Below are 26,600 nucleotides of genomic sequence, written 5' to 3' on the forward strand. Positions count from 1 at the left end.
TAGGTGATGCTTATACACTAATGCACGTTAAACCTTTGCGTGGATGGTGTCATTTGGGCTCAGTGTGACTTTGGTCTGCTGTTGCTGAATACGAATAGTTTAAAGCAAGAGTAAACCAAGGCCACTCCACCAATGAGGAAGGCATCTGCAGAGATGCATTGACGTCAGACAGCACTTCAGGTTTCTTAATCAGCTTTATACAGCAAGTCCCATGCAGTCTGAGTTTGCAAAACCATATTTGATTTTTATTAAGAAAGGTCTCAGATTAACCTGGAAAGATCAAATTAGAGATGGACCCAGTTCACTCTTCTTCCAGGATAAGACTGCGTCCCTGTAAGGCTTCTTCCACACCAGAGGGCACATCCATCTCTCACTACAAGAGTGCGATTCCTAGGGTGCATCAAATCCAAACTAAATAAGAACATGTTGTCTCTAGATCTATGGTAGACATGTGCAAAAATGCATACCAGCATTTTGGAGCACATTCAAACTGACTGCTAAGTCACAGTGAAAAATGGTCAACAAACAGTGAAAGAACAATTTTACTTGGCATTTTATTCACTTAACAGAAACATTCACTTATCAGGTATCACTGAAGTGCAATTTACAGAACTTAGCAGCAAATTCACATATGTAAATTCAGATTTATTTTCTTTTGTTGTCTTTTTTGTTTCTTTTTTTTTTACAAATATTACAAATGTACATCCATTAGTACAGTATTGCCATTCACTCATGCGTGTTATGTACAGAATCTTCACTACAGAATTACTACTGAGCAAGTTTTCCTTTGCTTCAGGAAACGCTGCCTGTAGGTCATGTGTGCTTCTGGGATGTGGTCCCATCACACTCCATCGCTGCACATAATGAGAAGAAGTAGACATTTAAGGTCATATTCAACCCTCGTGCAACCAGGTGCAACTCCATTGCCTTCAATGAGATCAGCTGATGCCCACTTGCAGCGGGAACTTGGTTTGGTTCCCCCTACTAAATTCGTTCCGGCAGCTGAATCCAGGATTGCATTTATGTATTTCTTGCAACAAAGGATAATTCAATCCCACCACACTTTTCTTTTTGTCCTTAAAAATAACCAGGAACGGTGTTTTGTTGTCACAGTAGCTGCAACACCGGCCTGTGGAGCTTTATGCGTTAGTTGAGCTGACGTCATGCCAGGGCTGGAGGAGGGTGGATGAGGGCAGGGAGATGTAAGGAGGAGCCTTGAGGTCTCTTGTGTGCTAGATAAAGACTAACTTGGAGAGGAAAAGTAGAAGACACTGCTTCCCCCTGCCTTATGGATCTCCGCATGAGAAATCTTGTCCTTCTCTCTGGTTGCCCTGTGGTTTCTCTCTCTTGGTGGGAGCAGCCGGAGCCCCTTGGACCACCACAGCTGGTGTCACCCACAGCTTCTCCCATACCTCCAGTTGTGGGCCTGATCCCCCACCCGCCCGCTGCCCCCCTGGGCACCTTTGCCACCCAGATCACACTGGGGGTCTGCACCAGTGACAGCTGTGTTAGAGGACGGGACTGTGTGGAGGTACCAGGAAGCTCCAGAAGATACCAGAAATATTCTGAATGTTGATCAAAAGAGCTGACAAAGTGGCCAAAGTATTGACAAAGTGGTTACCACAAAATGCTTCCATTATTGAAACGTCTCAGTTTTTTTTTTTTTTTAACTATTTCTACTCTAAGGATATTTTTTTAAATATTTTTGGTAGTTAATATGGAATGTATTATTTTGCTGAAAAGGTTTCTGGAGGGGGAGAGCTTTGTTTTATCTAATTTAAAAATTCTAGTTTATCACAATTGTTTTTATACAAGACACTATAGATACATCTTGTAGTTTATAATCTAAAAATAAAATCTCATCAAAATACCGTAGCTATTCTATTGTGGGCATCAATAAACAATGTATTTACTGTATATGGCTCTCCAAACATGATAAACCCTATACAAAGAGCATCTATCTTTATTGATAGGAACAGTTTCCCGTGTAAAGGAAATTACATGGAAAAATATGAGCCTTGTGTTGTTTGAAAAGTAACTCAGCTTGACAATTCTGAGAAAATACCAAGACAATTATCACAAATCAGTAGCAGCATGTTATATACAGATTTAAAGAGAATCGCAGGAATAAAAAGAAAACAGTAGTTATATACCCGCAAGTCCTGTCATTTTAAAAACCAAAACCTGAAAGAAATACACAGGGTGCTTGACGGTTGGTTCTGCAGTGGGACTATCCAAGGTCAGTTCTCCCATGGCTGTATTTTCTGCATTCTGATGAAGTTTGGGATGGTTTAAAGATGAGATTACATCAGACCCAGCCACAGTTATGAAGAAAATATTTAGCTGTTGGGTGCTACTCATCTACCAACTGAAAAACCCCACCTGCCTTTCAAACTGCAGATGAACATGAATAATATTGATAATAATAATAATAAATACTTGGCGTTTATACAGAGCTAGAGTCTGAACACTCTTACATTGAGTGAGACCTTACCCAAGCCTGTAGTTGCATCTGCTGCACTTCTGTCAATTGGACTATATGGGGAGGTAAAACTCCCTGCAAGAGCGACAGAATCTGGCTTACACCATTGCGTATGACCAGAGCACTTTGTTCCTGCCAAGTTCCTTAGATGTGAAGCAGGTAATTATTATTATCCCCATTTGACAGATGGAGAAACTGAGGCAGGAAAGATCCAAGTATCATCTGTGCTCTCCAGTTTGGGTTGTCTTAGTCGTGGCTACCCAACCCAACAATTTTTCAGATGTAGGGAGCATCCTGAGCTCACACCCACTTAACTTAGAGCTGCGGAGCCTCACAAACTTTGAAATCTGGGTCCTGGCTGCCTGAAGCTCCAGAGCTGCCTCCATCATCACACCGGCCTTCACTGCCGGCCCCTGCGGAGCTGTGCACCTCTGCAGGCAGCACAGGGTTGAATCGCCCTCTTGAAGAGCATCTGCAGCCCGGCTGGTGTCTAAAGGTCAGGTGTGATGAACTGGGCCCACATAATTAAAATTTGCAGTGTGCAAAACTTGTGGCCAGATTTGAATATTTGGTGGGAAGTGATTTGTCCAAGGTGTCAGAGGGAATAAGTCTAAAAAACCAAGGGAATCCTGACGCCCGGCTTTGTGCTCTGAGCCAGCAGTGGAAAACGGAGTTTAAAAGTGCTGCACATCTTTGAGGTCCAAATTGTTTCTCACAGATTTAGGCAGCTAACAGGATGATTTTTGCATAGAGTTTAGACACCTTTTTTGTGGATGATTATGGATGCTCTGAGACCTGCTGTCATGCCGTGCGCCTGGGGTACTTCCGTCTTTGCTCACTATTTTCCATTATTCAGTGATGACTCTTGCATTGATTGTGTGAGAGAAAACAAACTCTATTTTGGATCAGACAGGTGGCAGCTAACGCCTCAAATCAGTAATAACCAACAGCAAAAAAACAATGAAAAGCAGAATCTTTGTGGGGGTGGCATTATAATTTGGGCAGGTACATTCTTGGGAAGGGATCATGAAAAAGCAGTTTTCTAAAGTCGAGTTCAGTGCATCGGGCACATTTCTATTTACGTATTTCCAATACAGAATTAAAAGCAAATATTCCCATGGAGGTTGCTATTAAATCTCAAACTGCTTCGATTCTCTCGGCTCACGCGTCCTGCCTAGCCTCCTCTCCAGCTGATTTGATCCGGTCATGTGGCAAAGGTGTCAAGTGATTTATACAGTTAGTAGGAACTGATCTTGCTCTGGGGGTTTCTTCACCCAGGTGCCCAGACCGGCTTTCTGAAACGCTTTAAACAGCTGCTGCTTGACAGACTGGTACGTCTGAGCCACCAGCTTTGCCTCGCTGTACACTGATGGCATGTCTCCATGGCTTGCTATTCGTGTGCTCAGCTGCAGAACAAAAATCAGGGAAGGGGAAAATAAATAAATAATAATAATAATGACAACAAAAAAAATCACCCGACGAGCCAAAAGAAACAGGAGGCTTCAGTAGCTGCATAATCTTCCTGTCTACATTTCATAAGCGACAAACAAACTATCGCTGTGCTTTGCGTGTTTGTTTTTGGTTTAACAACAAAAAAACAGGGAAACAATAAATGCCTGTGACGTGGTTTTGTGCCACCGTGAAGAGGAACGGGGTAAAGAGCTTTGCCTTGGAGTGGGGACAGGCAGTAGCAAATCTTTGTGTGTTTTACAAAGGCAAAAACCTGCTTCTCAGGTTTTTAGGAAAAAAAGGGGAAAAAAATTCTTTGTGGGGATCTTTAAAGAATGTGCTCAGTTTTGCCCAGAAAGCTCAGTGCTTCCAAGTAATGCTGAGAAACAGAAGAAGGAGGGTCCCCCCCACATGATCTCTTTTTCCCTCTTTCATGTGTTATAGTAAGAGATGCAGGTAAAAACCTGCCCAGGGCGGGGCAGAAATCAGGCATCAGGATTTGAGCTGGTGAGGGACACCGGAGCCACCGGCTGGGAGCCGCCTCAGGACACGACGCTTGGGAGGTGCTTTGCAGAAGAACTAAATAAATGACCTCCTCTGACCTGCCAAAGTCTTAGCAGTACTGAACCAGCAGTGGGGCTGTGACATTATACGAAAGAAACCAAAGTCTGGAAAATGCCTTAGAGCAAACAGACAGGGGAAAGCCCAACGCTTACAAGCCAGGGAAATAGCACCCTGTAGGAAAAAGCACCCTCACAGAACAGTCTTGGCAAGCAAACAACACTCTTTCCCTTCTCGTTCCACCCCACATGGATTGCAGAGCAATTCTTGACAGGCCTCATTACAGAAAATTAATATTATAGCAGTGAAAGTAGGTGGGCTGAAGAGACACTTTGTGCTTTCCCTGCTGCTCCTCCTGGAAGTGGTGGTGTCAGGCTCACCACTTTGGTATCTGTGTCCTTCTCTCCCCCAACACTTCCTTGAAGGATCAGGCAAGAGGAGAAATGGTCATTCCAGAACCAGGAAAAATAAAGGAATATTTCCTTATTCCACATCAAGTTTCTTCCGGCATGTCCTACATCCCTAGGCTCCACCCTGTAGTTTTTGGCCATCCATCTGTCCTGCCACTGTCTCCTGTCTATGGGAAGTAAAGTGAAGTGTGAGGGCAGGTTGATTTTGATGCCATTTCAAATAAGGGGAGGTCATGGCCACCTTCCCTAGAGAAAGCAGGGCCGACAAGGGATGGTGACCCCTTGTCACTGATTAAGTACAACCTGTAGTTTTAATGTCATTAAATTGTACTGCTACTCAGTGTCATGACATCGGAGAGCCTTCAGTACTTGGCCGTTCACCTTGAGAGGAGCAGCTGTGTCATTATATGGATTTATCAACACATCGCGGGGAGTGGGAAGAGGAGGGGAATGGGCAATCCATAGCACTTGCTTTAGTCAGCTAACTTGAGTGAGATTGGGAACAGTTTAAGTTGGGAGTCTAAACCCTTGTGGAACAATGAAGTGAGGTAGATGCCTCCAAGGCAAGGACAAATATTTCTCTCAGGCCTGTCTTGAGTTTTTTCTGTTCATCTGAGCATGACTCTATCGCTAAGAACAGCCAGAACATCCACCTCCCCTCCTGGTTTCTGCCATTGGGTTTCTCTGGACTCAGCTCTCGTGGCTGACCCCGTGAGGTCTTGGCTGCTGGTAACCTCCATCTTCTCGCAGGACGTAGGTCACCCATGAGGGACCATAGGACACCGGGCTGGTAGCAGCGTCCCATCAGTGCTTCAGACCTACCTTGCCATGAAGCTTTGCCCACCGAGCGAAGAACATGTGCTTGCAGAGCCGCGAGGGACTGCCGCAGGTCCTCTTCCCTGTCGTGGCGTTGATAACCTCCAGGTCGGTGTTCCCCACAATCCAGTTCACACTGAAGCCAGGAGATTTTCCGGGCTGCCGAGCGTCAGCGTGGCTAACCCCTGGAGGGAGAGAAGGACACCAGTAACATCCAGTGCTCAACACCCTCAGAGGCTGCTAACGTGCGGTGGGTCGTCGTGGCACATGAGGCATTCTCGAGTGAACATGCTGACACTGTGCACTGCCTGTGTTGTTGTCACCGTTGGTTAAATGTTACCAGTCCAAGTACCTTGCAGAGACATAATTTAGCAATTCCTACAGATCTTTTTCCACCTTGCAGGCAAACTTTTCATTAGCCTAAGGAGAGCCATTAGATTGTAGTGTGTGGTATTGACAGGATTGTGAGAGCTGCTGAGTGAAATCTTTCAGAAAAGCTTTAATGGGATAACTGGATTTTAAAAGGAACTAAGCAGCAAAGTGCTTTTGCCATGAGTTCCTCCAGGTGAGCTTTCCACGGTCCAGCGTATTCATCTGCTATTACCTGCTGGGGCCTTTGCTGTGACGGGAACTCTGGATTGTAGGGGGTACAAACGGGGGATAAGAAAATACAAGACATGCATTTCATCATCACAGAGAGTTTATTAGATCCAGGTTAATAATGATCTTGTAGATGCCACAGACCTACACAGAAAACTCTTGCTCCTTACCTTGTGTCTGCCTGCGAGATTCCTACCCTGTACGGGTGCAACAGTCTCTTCAAGAGCTAGTTAGTGTCCTAATGGCAATATTTTGGATATCTTTAGGTGGAATGCATCTTATTTAGATAGCTACAATGATGATGTTTTCGGTCACCTGGGGTGACTGCATGACCTTTGTGTCATTCACACGGCCAGTTTTGGTCATCTGAATCACATACTGCAGTTCGTTGCCTACACGGGTGAGATCTCCCTTGGCTCTAAATGCAGATCAGGGCCTCAAGGTCAGGTGTGGGTGTGTACATGAGAGTTATTTTTAATCATGAAAATTCCTGTCTCTTCTTAACCATTTAGTGTAGTTCAACCTTTCCATGACTCCTATCGCTTTCTCATTCCTTGTACTTGAAACCAGGGAAGGAAAGAAGAGGTATAAAGGAAGTGGTTCGTTTATTTTCCAGCACAGGATAAATGCAACCAAGTGAGCTCTGCCTAGCCCTGCTCATTAGTGCTTTTGGGAGCAAAGAATCAACACTGGGAGCTTCCAAGGCTGGAAAAGACAGAGTGACCTGAAGCAGTTTGAATATTTTGGAAAACGTGGGCATTGGATGATGTGTCTGAATCCAGCTGCTGAGTCCCTTTCTACTAATTTGCTGTGTGGGCCACGAGCCTGCAAGCCTGGCCAACAAACGCCACTGTGGTGAGCAGCAGGTGGGGATGGAGCTGGTGGGCAGGGGACGCCTGGCACAGCCGCCCCGGCACAGGCCAGCGCCAGGGCTGGATCTCTGCTTCCAAATGCAGCTCCCGCCGGAGCCCCCGCCTGCAGCAGCTCCAGCAATAGGTCACGGTTTGCACAGCTTGATGGGGACCTGCTTTCATTGCTCCTGGGTGGATGGCAACAGAGAAAGGCCCTTTGCATTTTCCACTGAAGGGTTTCAAAGAACTTTTGTGGTGAGGGAGAAGTATTGATATGGGCTGTTCAGAGAGGAGGAGATTAAAGAAGCAAGATCAAAGCCCGTCCTTTCCATAGAGCCCCTTCTTGCACACCGTAAGCATCTGCTGATCTCAGGAGGAGCAGGAGGAGATGGGAGCTGGTGGGAACCTGGCATCCATCGCTGCGTTTAAACATGGTGAGCTTGGTGAGGCCCTGAAGGGGAGCAGGGAGACGTGGAGGGCTGTGCAGGGTCAGCAGGGGCAGAGATGCTGCTCCTGCCTCCTGCCTGGGGCCTCTCAGCATCATGGGAAGCAGTGTTGGTGAGGGACGTGCTCCGTCTCCGCTCCTTCCAAGTGCGGTCCCCTCTGCCCTAGGAGGGAGCCGCAAGAACCAGAGCGCGCACGGAGAAAGGTGGACATTGAAGGGAAAAAATTGGACGGCACAACCCCTTTGTATAGGTGACAAAGCTGGAATCGCAGAAATCATCTCAGTCACTGGGACTGAACTCGTTACCGTGTGTAGAAGAGAATTACAGCTAAGTCATAACCTCACCCAGGATTTGTAAACACATTCATGTTGTATTAATACCTCTTTCAATTCCCCCCCGCTCCCTCCCGGCCCCGAGATAACAGATCAGTCTACATCTAAAACTCCAGTTCACCGAGGCAACGGGATATAAACTGAGAGCTTGAAAATCAGATAGCTCTCTGGCGCTACTCAAACGCTTCTATACAGAACAAGATGCAAACAGATCAAAATCGGCTGTTTGACACTTTGCACCAGTCTCTGTCAAGATAGCACCCAAAAGCTTAGAGGACTGAGCGCCAAAAAACGTGACAGCAAACACCCTGCCGTGCAAAGTTGCCGCAGGCCACTAAATAAATAAAAATGCTGTGAAAACACTGACCAGAGGGAAAGAAGGAAAGGCTGCATGGAGGACAGAGCAGGCTGTGGGTGCCCATCAGATGGGGGCTGTACACCCCTGCCCAGCCTGCGACCTCCCTCTGCTCTCGGGGGGCTACTGTGAGAGCCGGGAGCTTGCCCCAGTGCCTGGAAAACCTTCCATGCTTGTTTGGCTTTCATGTTTCTCTTCCCAGCTATCACATGTAAGTACATGCGTTCAGGTAAGTAGAAGATCACATCATTTTCTGAATGCAAGAGAATAGGCTTTAAAGAAAAAAACCATGAGACCCACGACAGATGCAAATATAGAGCCTAGATACAGTCTCTGATTGTTGTTTTTGATCCTTTTGAAACACTTTTTTCATGTTTTTCTTTTGACGAATAATTGTTCTGATTTTATTTGAAAGGCAACACCCAAATAATCTAGATCATTTTCTCTCCTTTATGTGAAACACCCTCCTTAAAACCAACACAACAGAGTACAATAGGAGACTGTAGAAACTGGAGGGAAAAGAGAAGTCTTTGTACAAATAACATGGAATTGAGTATTGTGGGATATGAACTGAAATCTGTCCTCATTCTCCTCTCTCACCCAGCAAACCCTCATGCCTCTTCAGGATACCCTTTAGAATGGCCTCGATCTTTAAAGAAAAAGAAATAAAAATGACACAGGGCTTTTTTGTTTACCCCCAAGAGTAATCCCAGTGCATGAGTGGATTTCCATCTTGCTGGCACTGGTGTGAGTGGAAAACCTCACTGACTATTTTTCTGTGGGGCCAGGGAGTTATCTCAGGATATCTCATCCCACGCTGTGACTCTCCTCGCCATTGAAATGTTTGTGCCGCTATGATCAAGTGACAACATTGGCATCCATATAATTGAAGGGCTCCTGCAATTTGAAATCCCTGGCTGGTCCAATCCCTGAGAGGCGCATGGGCGGCGGCGGAGTTGCCTGGCTGAGGTTGCTGAAGTTTGGTCCCTATTGCATTTGCTTTGGCTTTTGCTAGGTGCCCATCTCCTTAGTCACTGGATATGCTGTCGGCAGAGTTTTCCAGGTAAAAGAAACACAGCACACGCCTCAGCAATGTAAGTTTTAAGCAGTATTGGCTCCCTGGGATTTGTGGGGGAGGGAAGATGATTACAAATAATGGCTTTAGAGACAAAAACAATATAGACAGAGAGAGACAGATTCCTCCCATTGCTTCTCCTGGGCTGAAGAAAACCCACAAGCACAACCAAAAGCAAAGCAAAAGCTTTTCCAAACAGAAGTCTCAGGGAAGGAGGAAGCCAGCCATGAAACATGCAGATATTTAAAGTGACACAAGGGCCCCTCTATTGCATTTCTAACTCCCTGGAAATCTCTGGCAATGACTCTTGGACATAAATACACACTTGGGCCAAGTATGAGCCATTACTTTTACTCTGCAAGGCCAACCCTGCAAAGCAATAGCTGTTCTGTGGTTAAATCTCGTATTAAATGACTTACTGTGTTTTCAGTCCTTCAACAGTTCAAGTGTGTTTCCCTGTACATCCTGCAGACACAGTGAAAGCGGGTGTGATTGTGATCTTAATGTACGGGTGGAATTATAATGAGTTAGGGCTGGCACAGGATGAGATCAGCTTCCCCAGTGGGAGATGGCAGGGGCTTCTGGCAGACAGGGGTGGGTTGCCAAAACAACAGCCAGGTTTGGGAAATGGGGAGGTTTTTCCTGACGAGCTGCGAGTCCTTTCCTTCCTCCCATGATGTGGTGTGGGAAGGAAGATGGGGCTGAGACTGCCCATGCTGGACCAGGGCAGGAGGGACAGGAGCGGGTATGAGGTGCAGCAGGAGTGTGGAGCACGGTTTCCCGCATCCTTGCATTGCATGGTCTTTGGCTAGCTGCACTGAAGAGTTAAAAAATGGAGATAAGCTGTTCAAAAAAGGATAAGCCTTTTTGACCTACTCACCTCATAATGCGTACATGCACATTACGCTTACCAGATGTGCTAAACCACACAGAACCTGAGAATTTCCCCAGTGGCTAAACTATCACTTCTGTCTCAGCCAAACTAATTTTGTCACAAGGACACACATGAAAAAAAAAAACTAAAAAAACCAGAGAATATGAAACAGATAAGGGATAAAATACCACTCTCCTGACTAAGGAACCTAGAGGACTTTGAAAGGCGATCGTGTACTGCACTGGAGCATCCTGACCTTCCAACTCTGTAACCCTGACATCGTATTGGTGTCTCAGGGAATCCTCCTGAAGAACAATTATCAGAGTCTAAGAGTAAAATAAGGGCCTAACTGCAGAACTGGTGTCCCTTAGCACTCACACGCCTCATGAGGATCTGAAAGCATTCATGACTTTGCGGGATTTTGCTGGGATGAGGCTGGGCTGCTAGTGCCTGGCTGGGGGTTAAGGAAGTGGGAGTCAGGGGGATGGAGAAGAAAGGAGCAGAGAATTGGAGTGGGACAGGGGCTGGTAAGAAGTGGTGGCAGTGAGAGAAGCCCAAAAGATAGCTGGAAACCACGGGGATGCTCACACGACAGGCAGCAGCCTCGTCAGACGGCAGCAATGCCTCCCTGTGGTCCGCTGAGCAGGCAGGGTCTCCTGCATGAACAACCAGCGCTTATGCCGTGGCCATCTGCTCCAAACACGATGGCCAGCAAGTGGTGAAGGAGCAGGGCCTCTGATTTAGGGGCAGTAGGTGGTGGGGCTGCACGCGTGGTGCCAGAGGTGCGAGGGCTGCTTCTCCTGACTCTGCACATTCGCGTGTTCGCTGGGTGATGGAGAGCTGGATGGGAGACAGTTAAACCCAAAATTTACTGAAAACTTCCTCCCTGGTTTTTAGAAATCTTTTACTTAGTCATACACTTTTTTCCACTTTGAGCATTCTTCGTGCAGTGTTTGTTTTCCCAGTCAGCTTATATCCACTACTGATCTTTTTGCAGTCGCTGCATACAAAAAAGGAACTGGATTTAAATGTATCAGTTTCTTCATTCTACAAATTCATACTCTGCAGGAATAAAAGAAGGCATGGGCTAATGGTTTACTTACAAACAAGTAAACTTTTCTGTTGGTGACCGGCACAATTAGTGATGGGAGAGGGGATCATTTGTCTTGCAGGCAGGTGTTTGCTTACCACTGAGAAGCAGCTGATTGCGCCGGTATGAAGCTGGCAGCTGACCAATGTCTTCTATTCTATGGCTCATTACCCGGGAAAGGTGACCAGTGTGACAGAGGCTTCCCACAATGATGCTGTGCAAGTACATGGGTTCAATGAAGGAGCTGAGGAGAGCACCTTGGAGCCCAAGGATGTTCCATCTGGAAAAGAAATTCAGGAGAAATAAAACACACGGGTGGAGGAACGGCCACAAGAGAGCTGCCCTGGGAAAATCAGCAAAGGCCACCACACGGGTTGGAGGGACGTAAAGGATGAAACCATTCCTGACCCTGTCCTATGATGCATGAAGCACTGCGCTGTTGGATTATTATACACCCGTGGACTGATTCCCCCTCTACGATGGTTTTAGATTACTGTGATGCCACTGACTTAAGCGATGTATTTCTGTCTTGTGTTATTGCAAACAGAGGCCTCTTGTTGAGAGCTATTCTTTATAAAAGCATTTTGTGTTTGATGAATGTTCATTTAGCAAGGCTTTAGCAGAATTTCATTTTTTTTCTGCATCTATAATTTTACATTTGCCATGGTGGAGCTAAAATGCGAGCTTTTGTTATTCTACCTTTATTAACCATTTGTTATACATTAGTACCAACCCCCAGTCATACACACAAGATAACACATGACTTAGATGGCCAAACTTCCCACAAAATTGTTGCGGATAATTTTCAAAAGCTTCACAGGCTGACATTTCCTTGCACAAATGATCATGCAGATATGAAGATGCCCGTAAGAATCAAATCCTGTTCCTGAAGAGAAACAAAAGAGTTACACTTTTAGGGAATTTATTTGTAACCGATAGTTTGACCTGCTCTAAAGTGTTCAGAGTGATGGATATTGTTGCTGTCTTAATGGTGCAACAGAGTGATGGTGGAAACCTTGGGGCCTTCAACCTGTTAATGACCGCAAGCTCCGTACTAGTGCTGTGGGATTAGGTGCCAGAACTGTTCTGCATTTCAATAGCCTACAAATTTGTACATCAAGCCAGGCACAAATATGACAGGACGGTCGCTCTAAATTCTTCAGGGGACAGGTAATTGGTTAAAAAGCAGAAAAATTAAAAAAGGGGAAAGAAGTCATGATGCAGTTACCTTCCTGGCAAACCCATTTTGCTCAGCCCATCTATCAAGAAGTTGTTCCTGCCACACAAACACACAGACACGTGCTCGCTTACACCTGGAAAATATTTTTATGGAAGTCGAATGCTGTCAATTTGTATGAACAGTTTTGAGTTCAGGAGTTCAAACTGAAAATGGTTCAGAAAATGTAGTTTTGGAGAGTGTATTTTGGCTCATTAAGACCCAAAACACCGGCAACATTTGGAACTCCGTAGCTGACTGGAGGAAAAGGTGAGAGGTGGCCTGCTATTTAAGGCAACATCCAGTGGCTGCCATGCTAAATAATGTGTTTAAAGCACAATCTCCATCAGCAGCAAGCATTATGTAGCTAATTTCTTACATCATTGTTCTTTTCATTAATTAACATTTCTCAACCGTTAGTGCAATTATTGCAGTGCCTCTGTGCTGTATGTCTCTTTTCATGATTAATAAGGAGTCATTATATTTCCCTTTCCTGAAGCAGTCAATTAACATGGAATACTTTCCATTAATTACTGAATGTTTAAAACCAGCATGCTGTACCTGGAGAGCAATCTGCTCTAGGAACCTGTGACACCAATTGCTTTAAAAGTTCTCTTTAAATTTTATTCCAAAAACACAAGCAATTTAGCTGGCTATATTAATTTGCCTCCGAAGCAGGGCTGTGAATGAGAAACATCTTTTAATCTCATGCAAGAAAAGGCAGCCATCTGGCTGCTGAGGATTTCAGAGTCAGACTCTCCCCGTCTCTCTCTGTAAATGCAGGTCATTAAAGTAATGTGTTCATCTACATAAAACTCAAATGGAATATAAAAGGTAATATTTATATACAAACAATTTAGTCCCACAATTTAAACAGTCATTGGTTTTATGAAACATTTACTTTAGTCGATCAGATTTGCATAACTTCATTTGGGGAAAAAAAAGTGTGGTCATTCCTGCAAATAACATCACTTTTAAAGGAAAGAACTAGCTGCCTCTTTGAGTAAATATCTTATCGTGATGCAAAATTAATAATGCAAGCTTAAGAAATAGAGTCGAGCTCAGCCAACGGTACTGTGCCTCCGACCAGCTTCCAAGGCGTATAAAAAAATTAGACAGTGATATCTTTGTCCAGATGGAAACTTGTAAGATATCAGTGTTGTTTTCAACATTTGACATTTCCTTTAAAAAACCACTTGTATATTTGATTGAAGGAAAGAAAAAACCAGCTAAACAGAAAAACAACATATGTTCAACAATATTGGAATTTTAGCAATATGCACAACACAAGAAATCATCTGAGCTTTATTTACCCAAATAGGGGATTGTGTTCAGAGCATAAATTACAAGGTAATAATGATTATTTAATTTAAATTCTTTGCAAGGAACCTGCTTTTTCTTTAGAGATATTTCTCTGCCTAATTTTGAACGTGTTCATCCTAGTGTAAAAAGGGATTCGGATGTCAGTGGAATTACATTATTGGAAATCATAGTATAAGCATAACAGGTCATCCTCTATATATTAAAAGCACCTCATAAACGTTAATTAATTCTCACAGTGCTGCTGTGAGGTAAAGCCCCATTTTTATACACCCTGGGGAATCAAGGCAGAAAGGCAGTATGATTTGCTGAAGACTGCTGCATTATTCGGAGGCAAAGCTTGAGTCCACCGCCTCTGGATTCAATAGTTGATCCCCAAGACAATCCTGTTTTCCCATCCCAAAAGAAATCCCAGGCAGTTGTTGGGGGTAATGAAACCTGTGCATCAGCCACGGTGGGTTTTGACTTCAAAGTAGCTACAAAACAGATTGGAAGAGGGGTCAGACCAAAGAAACAAAGGACATGCAGGTTGTGAAAGCAAGCTGTGCCTGATGGGTAGAAAGTGGTGTAAAAAGGGACTCAACCCAGAACCAGGTGGCATCCTACAGTAGAAACAACAGAGAAATCAGAAAAGGTGCCGACACTGAGAAGGCAATATTCTGTGGGGGCTGCTTGCTGGGTCTCCTTGAGCAATGCCAAGGCTGGTGTCCTCCTTGGTGGTGTTGGAGAAATGGGACAAGGGTGGTGGCACTGCTACCTGTACGCTGGCCACTTCCCAGTTCGACACACCACTGTTTTAGCAGTTTTTTATCCCTCTTCTTTCGGAGAAGAGGGATAAAAAAGCACAGAAGGAGCTTTGCTTTCAAGACTGACAAAGTGGTTGGACACTTTTTTCATTCTGGAAAGCATCCCTGAGCATATGCATGAGTCCCACTAAGTCAGCACAAGTCCCAGGAAAAGAGGGGTCTTGTGCAGAGCTGGGCGAAATGAGACCCTTGCACTGTTGCTCTCCTTCAGAGCATGGTAAAAACACATTAATGATGGGTGGAAGTTTCATCTACTCATTCTGCTTCTGCTCTGTGCAAAGACCTACCTTGGAGGGCAGCCAGTTCAGTATTTTGCATAAACAATAGATTTAACAGACAAAGATTTGGGGAAGGGTCTTTTATCCTGTGTATTGTTCATCTCTTGACCAATACACATGGCTAACGTACTGACTTGTTCCTTTGATATCTGAACACCTATGGGATTATTTGTAAGTAGAGGATGGGGAGAGATCTGTCTGAGCAACAGAGAAACTATCAATAAGGGTGTTCATTTTTGAAGGAGCTATTTCTCTGTAGCCTAATTTAGGTCCATGAAAGTAGCTGTGTTCCCATCTGTAACAAAGTGCTCTCTTCAAATGTAGCTTTTCAAAATAAAATTATTATTCAGAGCACTGCAGTGTTACATTTTGGGTGCTCAATATATCAAAGTGACTTTTCTCGCTATGAGGAAATATGCTGGATCATTCTGAATTTTCCTAATTGTGCAAGATTTTAAGGGCTGTTTTCAAGGGCACGCATCTCTAATAACTTCTGTGCTGCGCGCTTCATAATAAACCTTCCAATAAAGTGAAAATCAACCCACTGCTTCCTTAGTCACAGATCTTATTTAAAAAAACCAAAAATCTTCAGCAAGCAGAATCAATAAAACCAAATGTCTCCCCTTTTCACTTAAATATGGGAGCTTTTGGCACTTTAAATGGAAGGAAAGTATACCCTTCCTTTTGTTCAAACAGCAGATATTACTGCACTGTTTACAAAGACAAAATCCCGCGTCCGGTTTTCAATATAGATAATCCTTGAATAAATATATTTTTGCCTGTTTGTCAATCACGGAAATGCCAGCGATGAGCTGGGAGGCATCCCAGAGCGGGCAGCCTTCCTTTCATTAGAGGCTGTGCTCCCCCAGCCCCGGATGCGGGGTGGGCTGGGGGTGAGCCCCCGCTGAGCCCCTGTGGGGGTCCCACATTCCTGGCATGCCGGGACCACGGCGAGGTGCGCCGTGAAATGTGTCCCCAGGTCATAACCACATGGCAGCCTCCCCACCTGCATGCTGTAGCATCAGCTCACCGTGGCCGCAGTGGCCCTCCCGAGGACCAACCGAAGTACGGATGACAAAAACACTGAGGAAGAGGGCTGGGGGCAAACCCGCGGGGGTGCAAAGGGCTGCAGCCTCACGCGGGCCTGCACGGGGCTCCTCGCCCATCGCCGAGACGTGGCGCAACGCCTGGAGCCCCTTCGCTGAGTATTCCTGGCATCGGTTTGCACATAGCATTTACTCAACTGCTGACACACTCCTGCCCTCGACCCCCTTCAAAAACGATACGCGGAGAAATTCGCACAATGCTTCAAAACATCTCAGGGAGCTGTGTCCACCCGCCATTGAAGCTTGGTGAGACTGGAGTGTCTCCTCAGGACCTTTGTAAACCTCGCCCACTAAAAAACACTGCTGAAGAATTTCAAAGGTTATTTTGTTAAGGCTTTTTATAAAAGAAGCCTTTTTTTTTTGGTCATTACTAAGAGCTTTAAGTCTTACCCGCTTGGCGTGTTGTTAACCTCCTGTGCCACAGTTTCTATTACCAATATTTCCAGCTATGCTTCACACAATATAAATTGTTATTCATGGTGGTCTGTGCTCAGCAGAACACCTGTGGTGTTCCTATTTATATGACCATTTAGCTATTATTGGTTTGGAAACTGGAACTAGTGCATTAGTTTTTGATCTGTATTTTAACAGTAGGTGGTTTATATATGTTTTCTGGAACATAACTTGTGGTGAAAGATTGAAATTGAAATCTCAGTCACACAGAAAGGGGTTAAGAGAGAGAATTACAAATCATGTGCACAAATCACCTCTAATTGAAGATCTAGCTGTGTTAATTGATTTTCATTTACATTAGCATGCAGCCTTTGAAGTAGCTTTTCTTAAGAGTTACCTTGTCAGGCTCAGTCTTCTGTTAACAGTGGCTCTGGTCGACAGGCTACCACTAAAATAGATCTAAGAATGCCAATTTCTAACACTGACTTTTAGTCTTGCATTTTTATATGCTACATTTAAATACAGCTTAATGTGCTCAAATCATCTTGTAAAATGCTACTTCAGACTCCCACTGCTAAAGCCTGAAACAGTGCCTTGAAACTACATTACCTTGCGATACTCTGAACATATACTCCATAAAGATTCCTTCTTATTCTCTAGCTCGTGGGCCCAAATAATTCACAAACCTTAGCCACGGGACAAGAACAGACCAGCGATGCAAAGTCTGGAGGTCCTTTGTTACGGTTTGTGTCATTTTACAGGTGAGGTATAATTTAGATGTTCAAGGTCTTATTTAACCTCTGGGCTTAATGTCACTGTTTTTCTGAAGTATGAGGAAGCGGTGGCAAGAAAATACTTTTAAAGATGACCTTTTGAGAAGTGGTAGTAAAAAGCCAATTTTAAGGGTAGAGCTTACAAAATAAACACTGAATTCTGGTTTTTATTTGATGTATAAAGATGGTGTTTGTGAGGATTGTTCCCTTCAGATCCTGCACCTTGCAAAGTACGTTCCCCAAGCCTGCACCCTGCAAGAGGACCTGCAGATGCCCACTTCTGAAAGAGGACAAGTGTCACAGCTCATGCATTTACAGTTAAGTCTACACACTATTAGCGTGTGTAGATGCAAGTTTGACACACAGAAAGCTGGCATCTCTCCAAAGTAAATACATCAGCTAGATATCCAGTGAGCGTGAACATGCTCTGCCCTGGTCTCCAGTCCCCTTGCTGAGATCTATCAAGGAAGGTCTTGGGGAAGAGCAGTGCCCTGAAGAATTCAGTCTCTAAAGGGACACCCAGATAAGAACTAATGTTTTAAATAAACCTTAGTGTTGAGTGCTTGGACCAAGATCCTCACAATAATTTGCATACCATGCGCATGGTCGCAGAGGTGATGTGGTGACATAGGACCTGGGAACGCCTGTTTATACTATGGGTCTGCTGTGCTCTGGGGTGCCATGGTGGCCTCCTCCACACGCTCCCTGCAGTAGTGCACTTCTCTACCAAACCACGGGCAATGGCAATCATCAAACCCTTCTGTGCAGCTATCTGGGGGAAAATGCCCTGCTATTTTGGATTGGTTGGTGCTGGGAGAAATAATTTCTCCCATTTCTTTGCATGGAAGAAGAAGGGACGCAGGTGCTGGTGATGAGATGTATAAACTTGATGACTTTAGAGCATAGAACACGAAACTTTGTGCAGAAGGGAGGTACATGTTGTCAAATCGGGGGCATGTTGGGCTAGGGGATGAGCCATGGTGGAAGGAGACTGGCCTGGAGCTCAGACAGTGTTGCCATGAGTCAGAGGACAGAGCCTATGGAAGGGAAGGCGGTTTCTCCACTCTGTGGCAGACTCTGAATTTGCCCTACAAGTCTACCTAGAGGGGTGATGGACTTGAGTAAGAGACGTGCATAGTTCTATCATGTTTTGTCCAGTCTTTCATATTTCTTCTGCTGTAGGAATAAGAAGTAGAGATATCTGGAAATTCTTATTTTACATATACTTGCATTTGATTGTGTGGACTATCACCTACCAACCTGGCGTACACGTCCGCACTGTGTGCTGTGGGAAGCCAGCAGCACTGTGCAGGGGAGAGGAGAGTCTCGGCGCTGGGTGGCTTTGTGAGGCACAGACCATGTCACTGAAGGGGACACAAACAGAGAGCCAATGTCCCTGAGGCCCCAGGGTGACAAAGGGGTGCTGCAAATCCCACCCTTGCAGCTGGTCGGAACCTGAGCACCTCAGTCCTCCCCGGTCTGAACATTTCTGAGCGTCCAAGACAGAATTTAGCGCTGAACCTTCTAATGTTTGGTTATTGCAATTAGATCATCAAAGAGGAGCTGAACTCTAGAGATATCCTGGGTTTTTCTACCTAATTGTGTGTGCATGTGTGTGTACATGCCTGTGTGTTTGTGTGTGTGTGTACATGCCTGTGTGTTTACATGTGTACATATGTCAATTTTCCTTCAAAAATTTGTCTGCTCCCAAACAGCAGCTGCAGAGACTTCCACCACCAGCAGCATTAACCTTGCACTGACCTTCTAATAAGCAAAGGTACAAGCCACTGCTGCGTCCAGCCTTAGTGTGAGAGAAGGAGATGAAAAGAGGTGTAATTTGGCCCATTGTATGAATGGGTTTGCTGTCACAAAAAGCCTAAATTCTCTTAGGGCTGTGATGTCTCCACTGACATAAAGGTCTTAATATAGCTTACGATTAACATCAAGAAAATGTCAAATGTCACAAAATTTTCCCCAAACAGCTGATCATTTTCAAAATTATTTTGCTCATGATATTGCTGCTTTTTCACAAGTGTATACAGTGTACACAACAGAGAAAATGAACATCAAAATTTTAGGTGTTAGCGTAATTAATGAACTATGGGCCTAAAGAACATGGTTTAATTCTAAAATCTATGGCACTGAGAGGCCGAACTCCCTTCAGCTGCCCTGTGAGACTCACAGAAGTTGGGAGTGTAAAAGCCAACACTCTCTTAAGTGTGGGTTATTTGGGGATTCACAGAGCCCAAACTTTAAATTTGCACATATAAATGCATAAGTTTTTAAAGCCAGAAGGAACCACCAAGATCTAGTCTGACCTCCTTTATAATGCAGTCGCAGAGTTTCACCTCGTAACTCCCTGCCTGAGCCAAATAACATGAGTATTCATGCCAGCAGTGTTTGTGCTTTAATTCAGTAAGGGAATAGGTATGATACCAGGCTGTTTATCCCGCAATCTCAACACAGCCACAGAGCCCAAATAATGCATACCAAGCATCAAATTCCCTCAAACTTGTGCTGATAGTAATAAAAATTGCTAAACGCCTTTGAATAACAAATAAATCTGATTAAACCGCTCTCTGCTTATGGCTATCCTGTGAGCAAGAAAGAACATAAATCGTTAGATGCATGATTTATAGAATATTATTCACTTTTCTGAGTAACTCCCTCCATTCCTGGTCTTTGATATTCTGATAGCAATGTCCTTTGCAAATAATGCAAAATGATGTATATTTTAGCAGCTGCTGGCTAGGTTCTCAAGAGGAAACATTCTCTAATAGCCCAGTGCTCCTGAGGGGCTTTTACAAGCAATAAAATCCAAAGTATACAAGCCAGATTTTTGTCAAGTCTTGCTTATACAAACATGGATTTCAGCTTCAGAGATCTTTTTTTCTCATTGCGAGACAAGTCCAGATGATGTGCAACCGGAGTCCCGCATCCTGCAGACATTTGAAGAGTCAACTGTCTATGTGGTAGAGCAAATATTTGGAGTCGGAAATGTGGCACAGAAACCACCTACTGATCTCTGAGTGGGAGCAGGAGTGGGAAAAGGGTCCTCACACATTAATATCCTCATCCACCAAACTCTTTTCCTGCCTGCATTTTCTATGGCCAGAGGCAAAGACGACTGAAAACAGCCCTGTATGTGGTGAAACAAAGGTCAGGTGAAGAAACCTTTGATTTCTTCCTCTTACAGGTGAGGACAACAACAAAAATTGATTGTAGATCATATTTAATGTGGTAAACTGAAGTTTGGGAAAAATTTTACTGCAGATGTCCAAACCTGTCTCCAAGCTCTACACAAAATTTCTAGCAGCCATAAATCTCTCGCAGCGTTGTCACCAGTGACCAGCCCTGAGGGAACTGCTTATTTTCTGCCATGCAAGAGATGGTTTTGTGAACATTTCTTGCAACGTTGGCGCTTTGTGATTCCCAAACCAGAACTTGTGAGCCCAACTGAAATACGTGCACTTAGGAGCCTGGTGGAAATAAAATTGCAGGAGCAGGTCTCACTGTGTGACTGGGAGAGTGAAAGGAAGGGAAAGGCAGGAACTGAACGTGCAGCTGGGGTTGGGAATGCCTCTAGAAAACCTTGGGCACTCTCTCCAGAAGCTTTCAGACCCTTCACCATAGTACATGCCATAGCGATGCCCCCAGCGCTCGCTGGACTCCATTTGCCTTTCTCTGTTTCCCATGTGAAAGGGTATTTGTTTTTACATTCAACTCCATGCTCTCTACTTTACTAACTGAATTTTTCTCCTCAGTATCCCTGTTTGGGCCCCTCTTGTTTGGTTTCCATCACTTCTAGGTGCTGGAGCCGCCCGAACCAGACCCACAAATAGCCTCCTCTATGGTCATTTCCCATCTCCATCCTTCCCCTTTCTTAGGAACAACCATTCCCTCTTCCTTGTAACCTTTATTGATTTCTGAATCTCTGTACTCTCTTGATCTTCTCCCTTCATCTGCTTATTCAGCAGTTGTTCTACCCATTTTCCCTACACCAGAGCTCTTAACCTGACCAAGCACCTAACAGTGCTTGGAAGTGTCCAGACTTCGGAAGCATTTGTAGTGCCACAACACTACCACCGTTCCTACAAATGTTGCTTTTTCCACCCCTTTTCTCAGCCTCTTTTTTAACTGTCCCTTACGGGTGAGAGTAAACATTTGCTGTTCAAAGTGGGGAATAATGATTGCTGATTTTTTTTTTTTTTTTTTTTTTGTCTGGGAAAATATCATGCCCATTTGAGTTACAGTGCAAATAATATTGCAGTAGTTCATACAATATTGCAATAATAATATCAAAGATGAGAGCTGCAAGACTTTTTTATGCTGGAAAAACTTTGTGGTAAACTCTTCTTTTTTTCCTTCACAGAATTTAATGCTCTTTAGATATGTGGCAACAAGGAAAGTATTCCCTGGAAGTGCTTAGCAGATGTGCTTGGAGACAACCCAGCTTCTGTTGGGTGTGCATTCCAGTCAACATCCCCATCACTAGCAGATACAATACTGTGCCCAAAGCTGATATTTAATTCCCTGGCTAATGACATTCAAAACCACAGAGAATGCAATATTTCTGTTCTCAAACTTACATTTGTTTAGTTTTTTGAGTTCATACGAGTCTGAAATTGGAAAACCCAACTGCATCTAAAAACAGTGCAGGAGACCCACTGAAAACAGTTTGGGTTTTCTGTTATCTCTTCATGAATAAATGAAAACATTATAGCAGAAGTTGCTCTTTATCCTTCGTGCAAACACAACAGTTGTGACGATTACAGAGCGTGGATTTTGTGAGTCTGTTAGTATTTCCATTTGCTGGTTCCGTCATACATTTTTCTGCCAAAATGGCAGGATTTGCTAAGCCTACAGACTAATTGAACTTCAGTAGGTCATCCGGTTAAGGCTAAGAGCAGAATTTACGCATTTGAATTAAACAAAAGCTTTATGCTTTTTTGAAGGATTATGTTTATATTGGTCTTTAATAATTGGGCCAAATTCTCTGCCAATGTAATTTAACTGGGTTCTTAGGCAAGATATTCCAGTAAAGAATTTGATCATAACATTTACATTTTTATAGCTATAATGTAAGGTATTTTACATGTAGAGGTGCATCTATAGCTAATGCACATAATATAGATATAATTACGAGCATAAGTATACATGCCTGTATAGATCTATACTAATAGTATAATAAGTATGCATCCAAATGCACACACTTTGTTTTCGGTTTGGGATAGCCATCATTTACTATTAGCTAATGGCCTAAATTAGAATGGTGACTCTGTTTACGTTTTATGTGCCACCATGTAATAATTCTGAAATATTTATTATACGGCAATTATTCTACATACATATATGCTGTATTTACGGGACAGAGCAGAAAGCCACAGAGGGGGCTGTAACATGAAAGGTCTGCGATGACACTCAAAATAATAGAAATATTCTTAGCAGCTTTTAGGGCACTTAATCCAATAGGGTGCAGATGAGCTAAGTTTATCGGCATCATGGTTGGTTTGAAAGTTTTGGGGTAAATGATCCAAAAAGAGCAGAGTGGATGTATTTTATTTGCACACTGAAATTCTATTGGCAGAAATGCTGCAAAGAGGGTTTATATTTTTGTCACACTGTAAAAAGCAACTAACGACCCACGGAGAATTTGGGAAAATGCCCTATTTACATTCCATCCTGTTTCTATGGCTTATTTTTGCATACAAAGAAGGTCTTTGTTTCCACAGGGTTTGTCAGCACCTGCTAGTTATTCCCCACCGGTAGCCACAGTGCTCTGTGGCATCAAACTTTGTTTTCACATGCAAAGGGTTTTGCGATGTAGATACATCAGGTGCTACGGTACCTGGCGATTTTGTCTGTACAGGACATGGTGATGAGCTGCTCTCCCAGCAACACGCCGTCCCACGTCTGAGCTGCGTTATGACACCGGACGGGTATGGTTCCTTCTCCAGACTCAATCTTTGTTCGGAGGTGCCCACGGTATTTTCTCACTATGTGCTTGCTGCTGTTCACTGGGCAAAACAAACACAAGGGTGGCAATAATTAAACTTTTTTGGAAAGAAACCGAGAGGCTGTGTTGATGCCGTAGCTTGCATTTGCAGAACCACCTGTGGAGGTCCTTTAATTTGGATTCAAAATTAGATGAGATTACAGCCCAAGAAAGCAGCACAATGGAGAAAAGTATGTGCTCCCTAGCACGGTTGTCTTTTCACATCCATCAAAACTTTCACACAGCACACGCTGAGCTCATGTTCCTGTTCCCATTCCTTTCCATATTTAAGAAGAACAGAGGTGCTCTGTTTTTTAAAGAAACAGTACAATTTCTTGGTTTTAACCCGTGCTTATAGGATTGAGCTGTGTCAGGGGAATATTTGGAAAAACTTGGTTCAATGAGTGTGATCAAAAACTCACCTGCCTGACCCAATCTAGTCCAAACTCCAGTATGATATTCAGTGGCATTTTCTGAATAATTTCAGAACTGAGGTTCTGGTTTGTTATCGTGAAATTTCACTGAAAATTCTCAAAACCTGAAGTTCTGAACTCTGGATCATAAGCAAGTCAAAACTCGGTAGTTACTCATCGCTTGCTTAAATTCCCTCTACAGTTTCTGTAAAGTGAGGTACCCTCCTGCCTTGCGTTGTACTGATATCTCTTATGCAATTTCCATCCATCAGTTGAGTGATATTTTATATTTCAGTGCAAGGCAGCTGCTTTTGGAGTGGTGCAGGGCAAGCAGCTAATGCACTTGTCCTGCGCCGCAATGAGCTTAACTGAGTCCTGCGGATATGCAGCAAGCACAAAAGATAATGACATTTCTAAAGTACTTCACCTTCATGTTTTCGAAAAAGAGAAAACCTGAAGTTCATGATCAAAATCACCCTTCTCTTTACACTGCTACTTTGCCCCTGTGTACTTTGGTTGTAAAAGGACAGCAAGGAACAGCGAGGAAATCCTCTGGGTCTGCTCACTGCCTTGCCCTCAGAGGGTTTCACTGGAGGGCTCCTTCTCCATGAAGCAGATCTTTCACGATTTCCCTCTAGCCCAAAGGAAAATAATGAAAGATGGTGCATGATAGCCTTTGCGTTCAAGGAAAAGGAGCCCTGCTTCTACGGACATGAGACTTTTGCCCATCTTTCCAACTGTCCTGTGTATTTTTCGATGGACTGCCCCTCAGCTGGACCAGAAGGCTTCTCCTTGTGAAGGTCATGCTCCTCGGCCCTCAGGGGGCTACAGGGCTGCCCAGGTTTCTGGCACCGAGTAACATCGGGGTGTCACAGGTTGCGGGGCTGATGGAAACTCTGGCCGTGAGCAGGGGCTCTGTGCACGCTCCCCAGCCGCTCGCTCTCTCCCGCTGTCAGTTTTTGCCATCTTCGCTTTGTATGACCGTTGTCTGTGCTGCGAGCTCTGGCCGAAGCAATTGACTGACTTTGGCTGCTGCCAACGGATGGTTTACAGAAAAGGAATGGGAAAATAAATCACTTCAGCCCGTTGGGATTAGCAGAGGTAGCAAACACGTGTAGAACAGCAGAGTCAGCTGTGACCTGCCAGCAGACAGGTAGCTGAGCCCCCAGCGATCATTTCTTCACTTCCTTCCTGCTTTTTTAAAATTTAAGATGGGGATGTGTGTGCCAGACCAGGTATCAGTTGCATTGACTGGCCATGGCCAAAACCAATTCCCATCCAAACCCAAGCTCTATCATATCCGAAATGTTGGCAAAGGGTTTGTTTGTGCTGCTTCAGGAACTGGGATGAGAACGGTCATTGCACTGCCATCCCCATCAGCAGTGGTGTCCCAGCGGGGGGTGTGGGGCATCCTTGTACCCCCCTTGTCCCAGAGCACCTCACAAACCAAGACACTGCAGTAACCACCAGACCTGGAGTATTGTGGCTTCTCAAACTTCAATTCTGAGGGAAACTGGGAAGAGCCAATGGACAAATAAAAAATGCAATAAGAATAAATGACAAAGTCTCAGAAATGTGTCAGATCCCTCTCCCCTCAAATTTCAGGGATGTGCCAGCACTGTTGGGAAACCATTTTCATGTCCATGTGTGCCGATCCTTTGCACATCCCTCTTGTCTGGGATGCCTCCTGCAGTATCATTCAGAGGATGCTCTTTGGATGGGATTAGCTATCTGGGAAACGGTCCATATTTTTCTTGGGACTCTGTGGGGAAAGTCAGTTTTTAAAAACTTCAAGCAGCATTTTTTATTACTAAACTGCAGAGTCGTGGGGAAGGTGCCATGAAATTTGGGCAACAAAAGGAGAAAGTGATCACTTCTGCTTCGCAAACACATCTAGCTGAGCAACAGCAAAAACGTATAGCAAAACCCCTTTGCTCTAGTCTGCACACACCGAGAACTGATGGCACGGCAGAGCCAGACCTCTGCCAGGGAAGCAGTGAAGAGTGACTCAGGAGACTACTGCTGTTTTGACTGGTAGAAAGTTTGACTTTAAGCAAATCAGTTCTCTTTTCTTAAGCTTTCCCACAGGTATAATGAAGATAATGATGCTGCCTTCTTCTGCAAATTCATTTAAAGGTACTGCTCAAAAACTATTTATGAAAAACAGATGCTATCCTTTCAATAAAAATCTACCACAGGAGTCCACCTGCTGGAAATCCCCCAGGACAAAATGAATTTTGAGTGTTTATTTCTCCATTTTTTATTTTTTTAGAAGAATATTTTCTCTTGCTACGACTTTCTTTCCCTATTTCCCTTCTCTCTCCACATTTCTCTTGCTTTCTCAGCTCCGTCCCCTGTAGGTGCCTCGGTCCCACAGATTACTCCCTTTTTCAGGCCGTTCACCATGTTGATACGCCTACATTTTGCATACATGTAAGGGGACCTGTAACTGCTGGGGAATTTTAGTGACTGCATGACAAGATGAGCAGCCCATCATTTATGTGACTTTGATTTCACTATGCAAATATTACCTAGTGAGGGGCAAAGCATCCCACAATGTGCTGACAGAGATAAGGAGCCAGTTGAGGGGAAGAAAAAGCAGCAGCCCTGCAAACAACTGTTGAGCACTCGGGGAATTTAAAGCATAGGCAAAAAATTTGGGGATCCAAAACATTTGTGTGAGCTTAGGGGGTCTGCTTATTTGATTTTTTTTATTTGTCTGTTCAATCTTCTGAGTTTCCCCCAGGACCGAAGGAAGTACAAAGGCTGAAGTACTCCACATCTGGTGGTTATTGTAGCGTCTCAGCCCTGGCCTGCAAGTACCAAAAACTGAATAATAAAGTTTTTAAAAGCCTTTAGGAAATGTGTGACAGTGTGCAGATCATCTCAGTTTCCAAATGCTCATATTAACTCAGCCCATGTGTCAAACTTTGCTCCCCATAATGCGCGCTCTACCCAG

General features: G+C 44.2%; 1 protein-coding gene across 1 annotated transcript in view; it reads right to left on the minus strand.

The window, feature by feature from the left end:
* Positions 1-551: 551 nt before the first annotated feature.
* Positions 552-26,600, minus strand: part of ADARB2 (adenosine deaminase RNA specific B2 (inactive)) — a 321,998-nt gene continuing 295,949 nt past the window's right edge. Inside the window, exons 7-10 of the mRNA XM_063324450.1 lie at positions 23,082-23,250; positions 11,440-11,621; positions 5,725-5,903; positions 552-3,888 (exon numbers count right to left, since the gene is read on the minus strand). Coding sequence (XP_063180520.1) covers positions 3,712-3,888; positions 5,725-5,903; positions 11,440-11,621; positions 23,082-23,250 — 707 coding nt within the window. The 3' untranslated portion in view covers positions 552-3,711. The remainder of the gene's footprint in view (positions 3,889-5,724; positions 5,904-11,439; positions 11,622-23,081; positions 23,251-26,600) is intronic.

This window comes from Chroicocephalus ridibundus, chromosome 2 (assembly GCF_963924245.1).
Source record: "Chroicocephalus ridibundus chromosome 2, bChrRid1.1, whole genome shotgun sequence".
Classification (NCBI taxonomy): domain Eukaryota; kingdom Metazoa; phylum Chordata; class Aves; order Charadriiformes; family Laridae; genus Chroicocephalus; species Chroicocephalus ridibundus.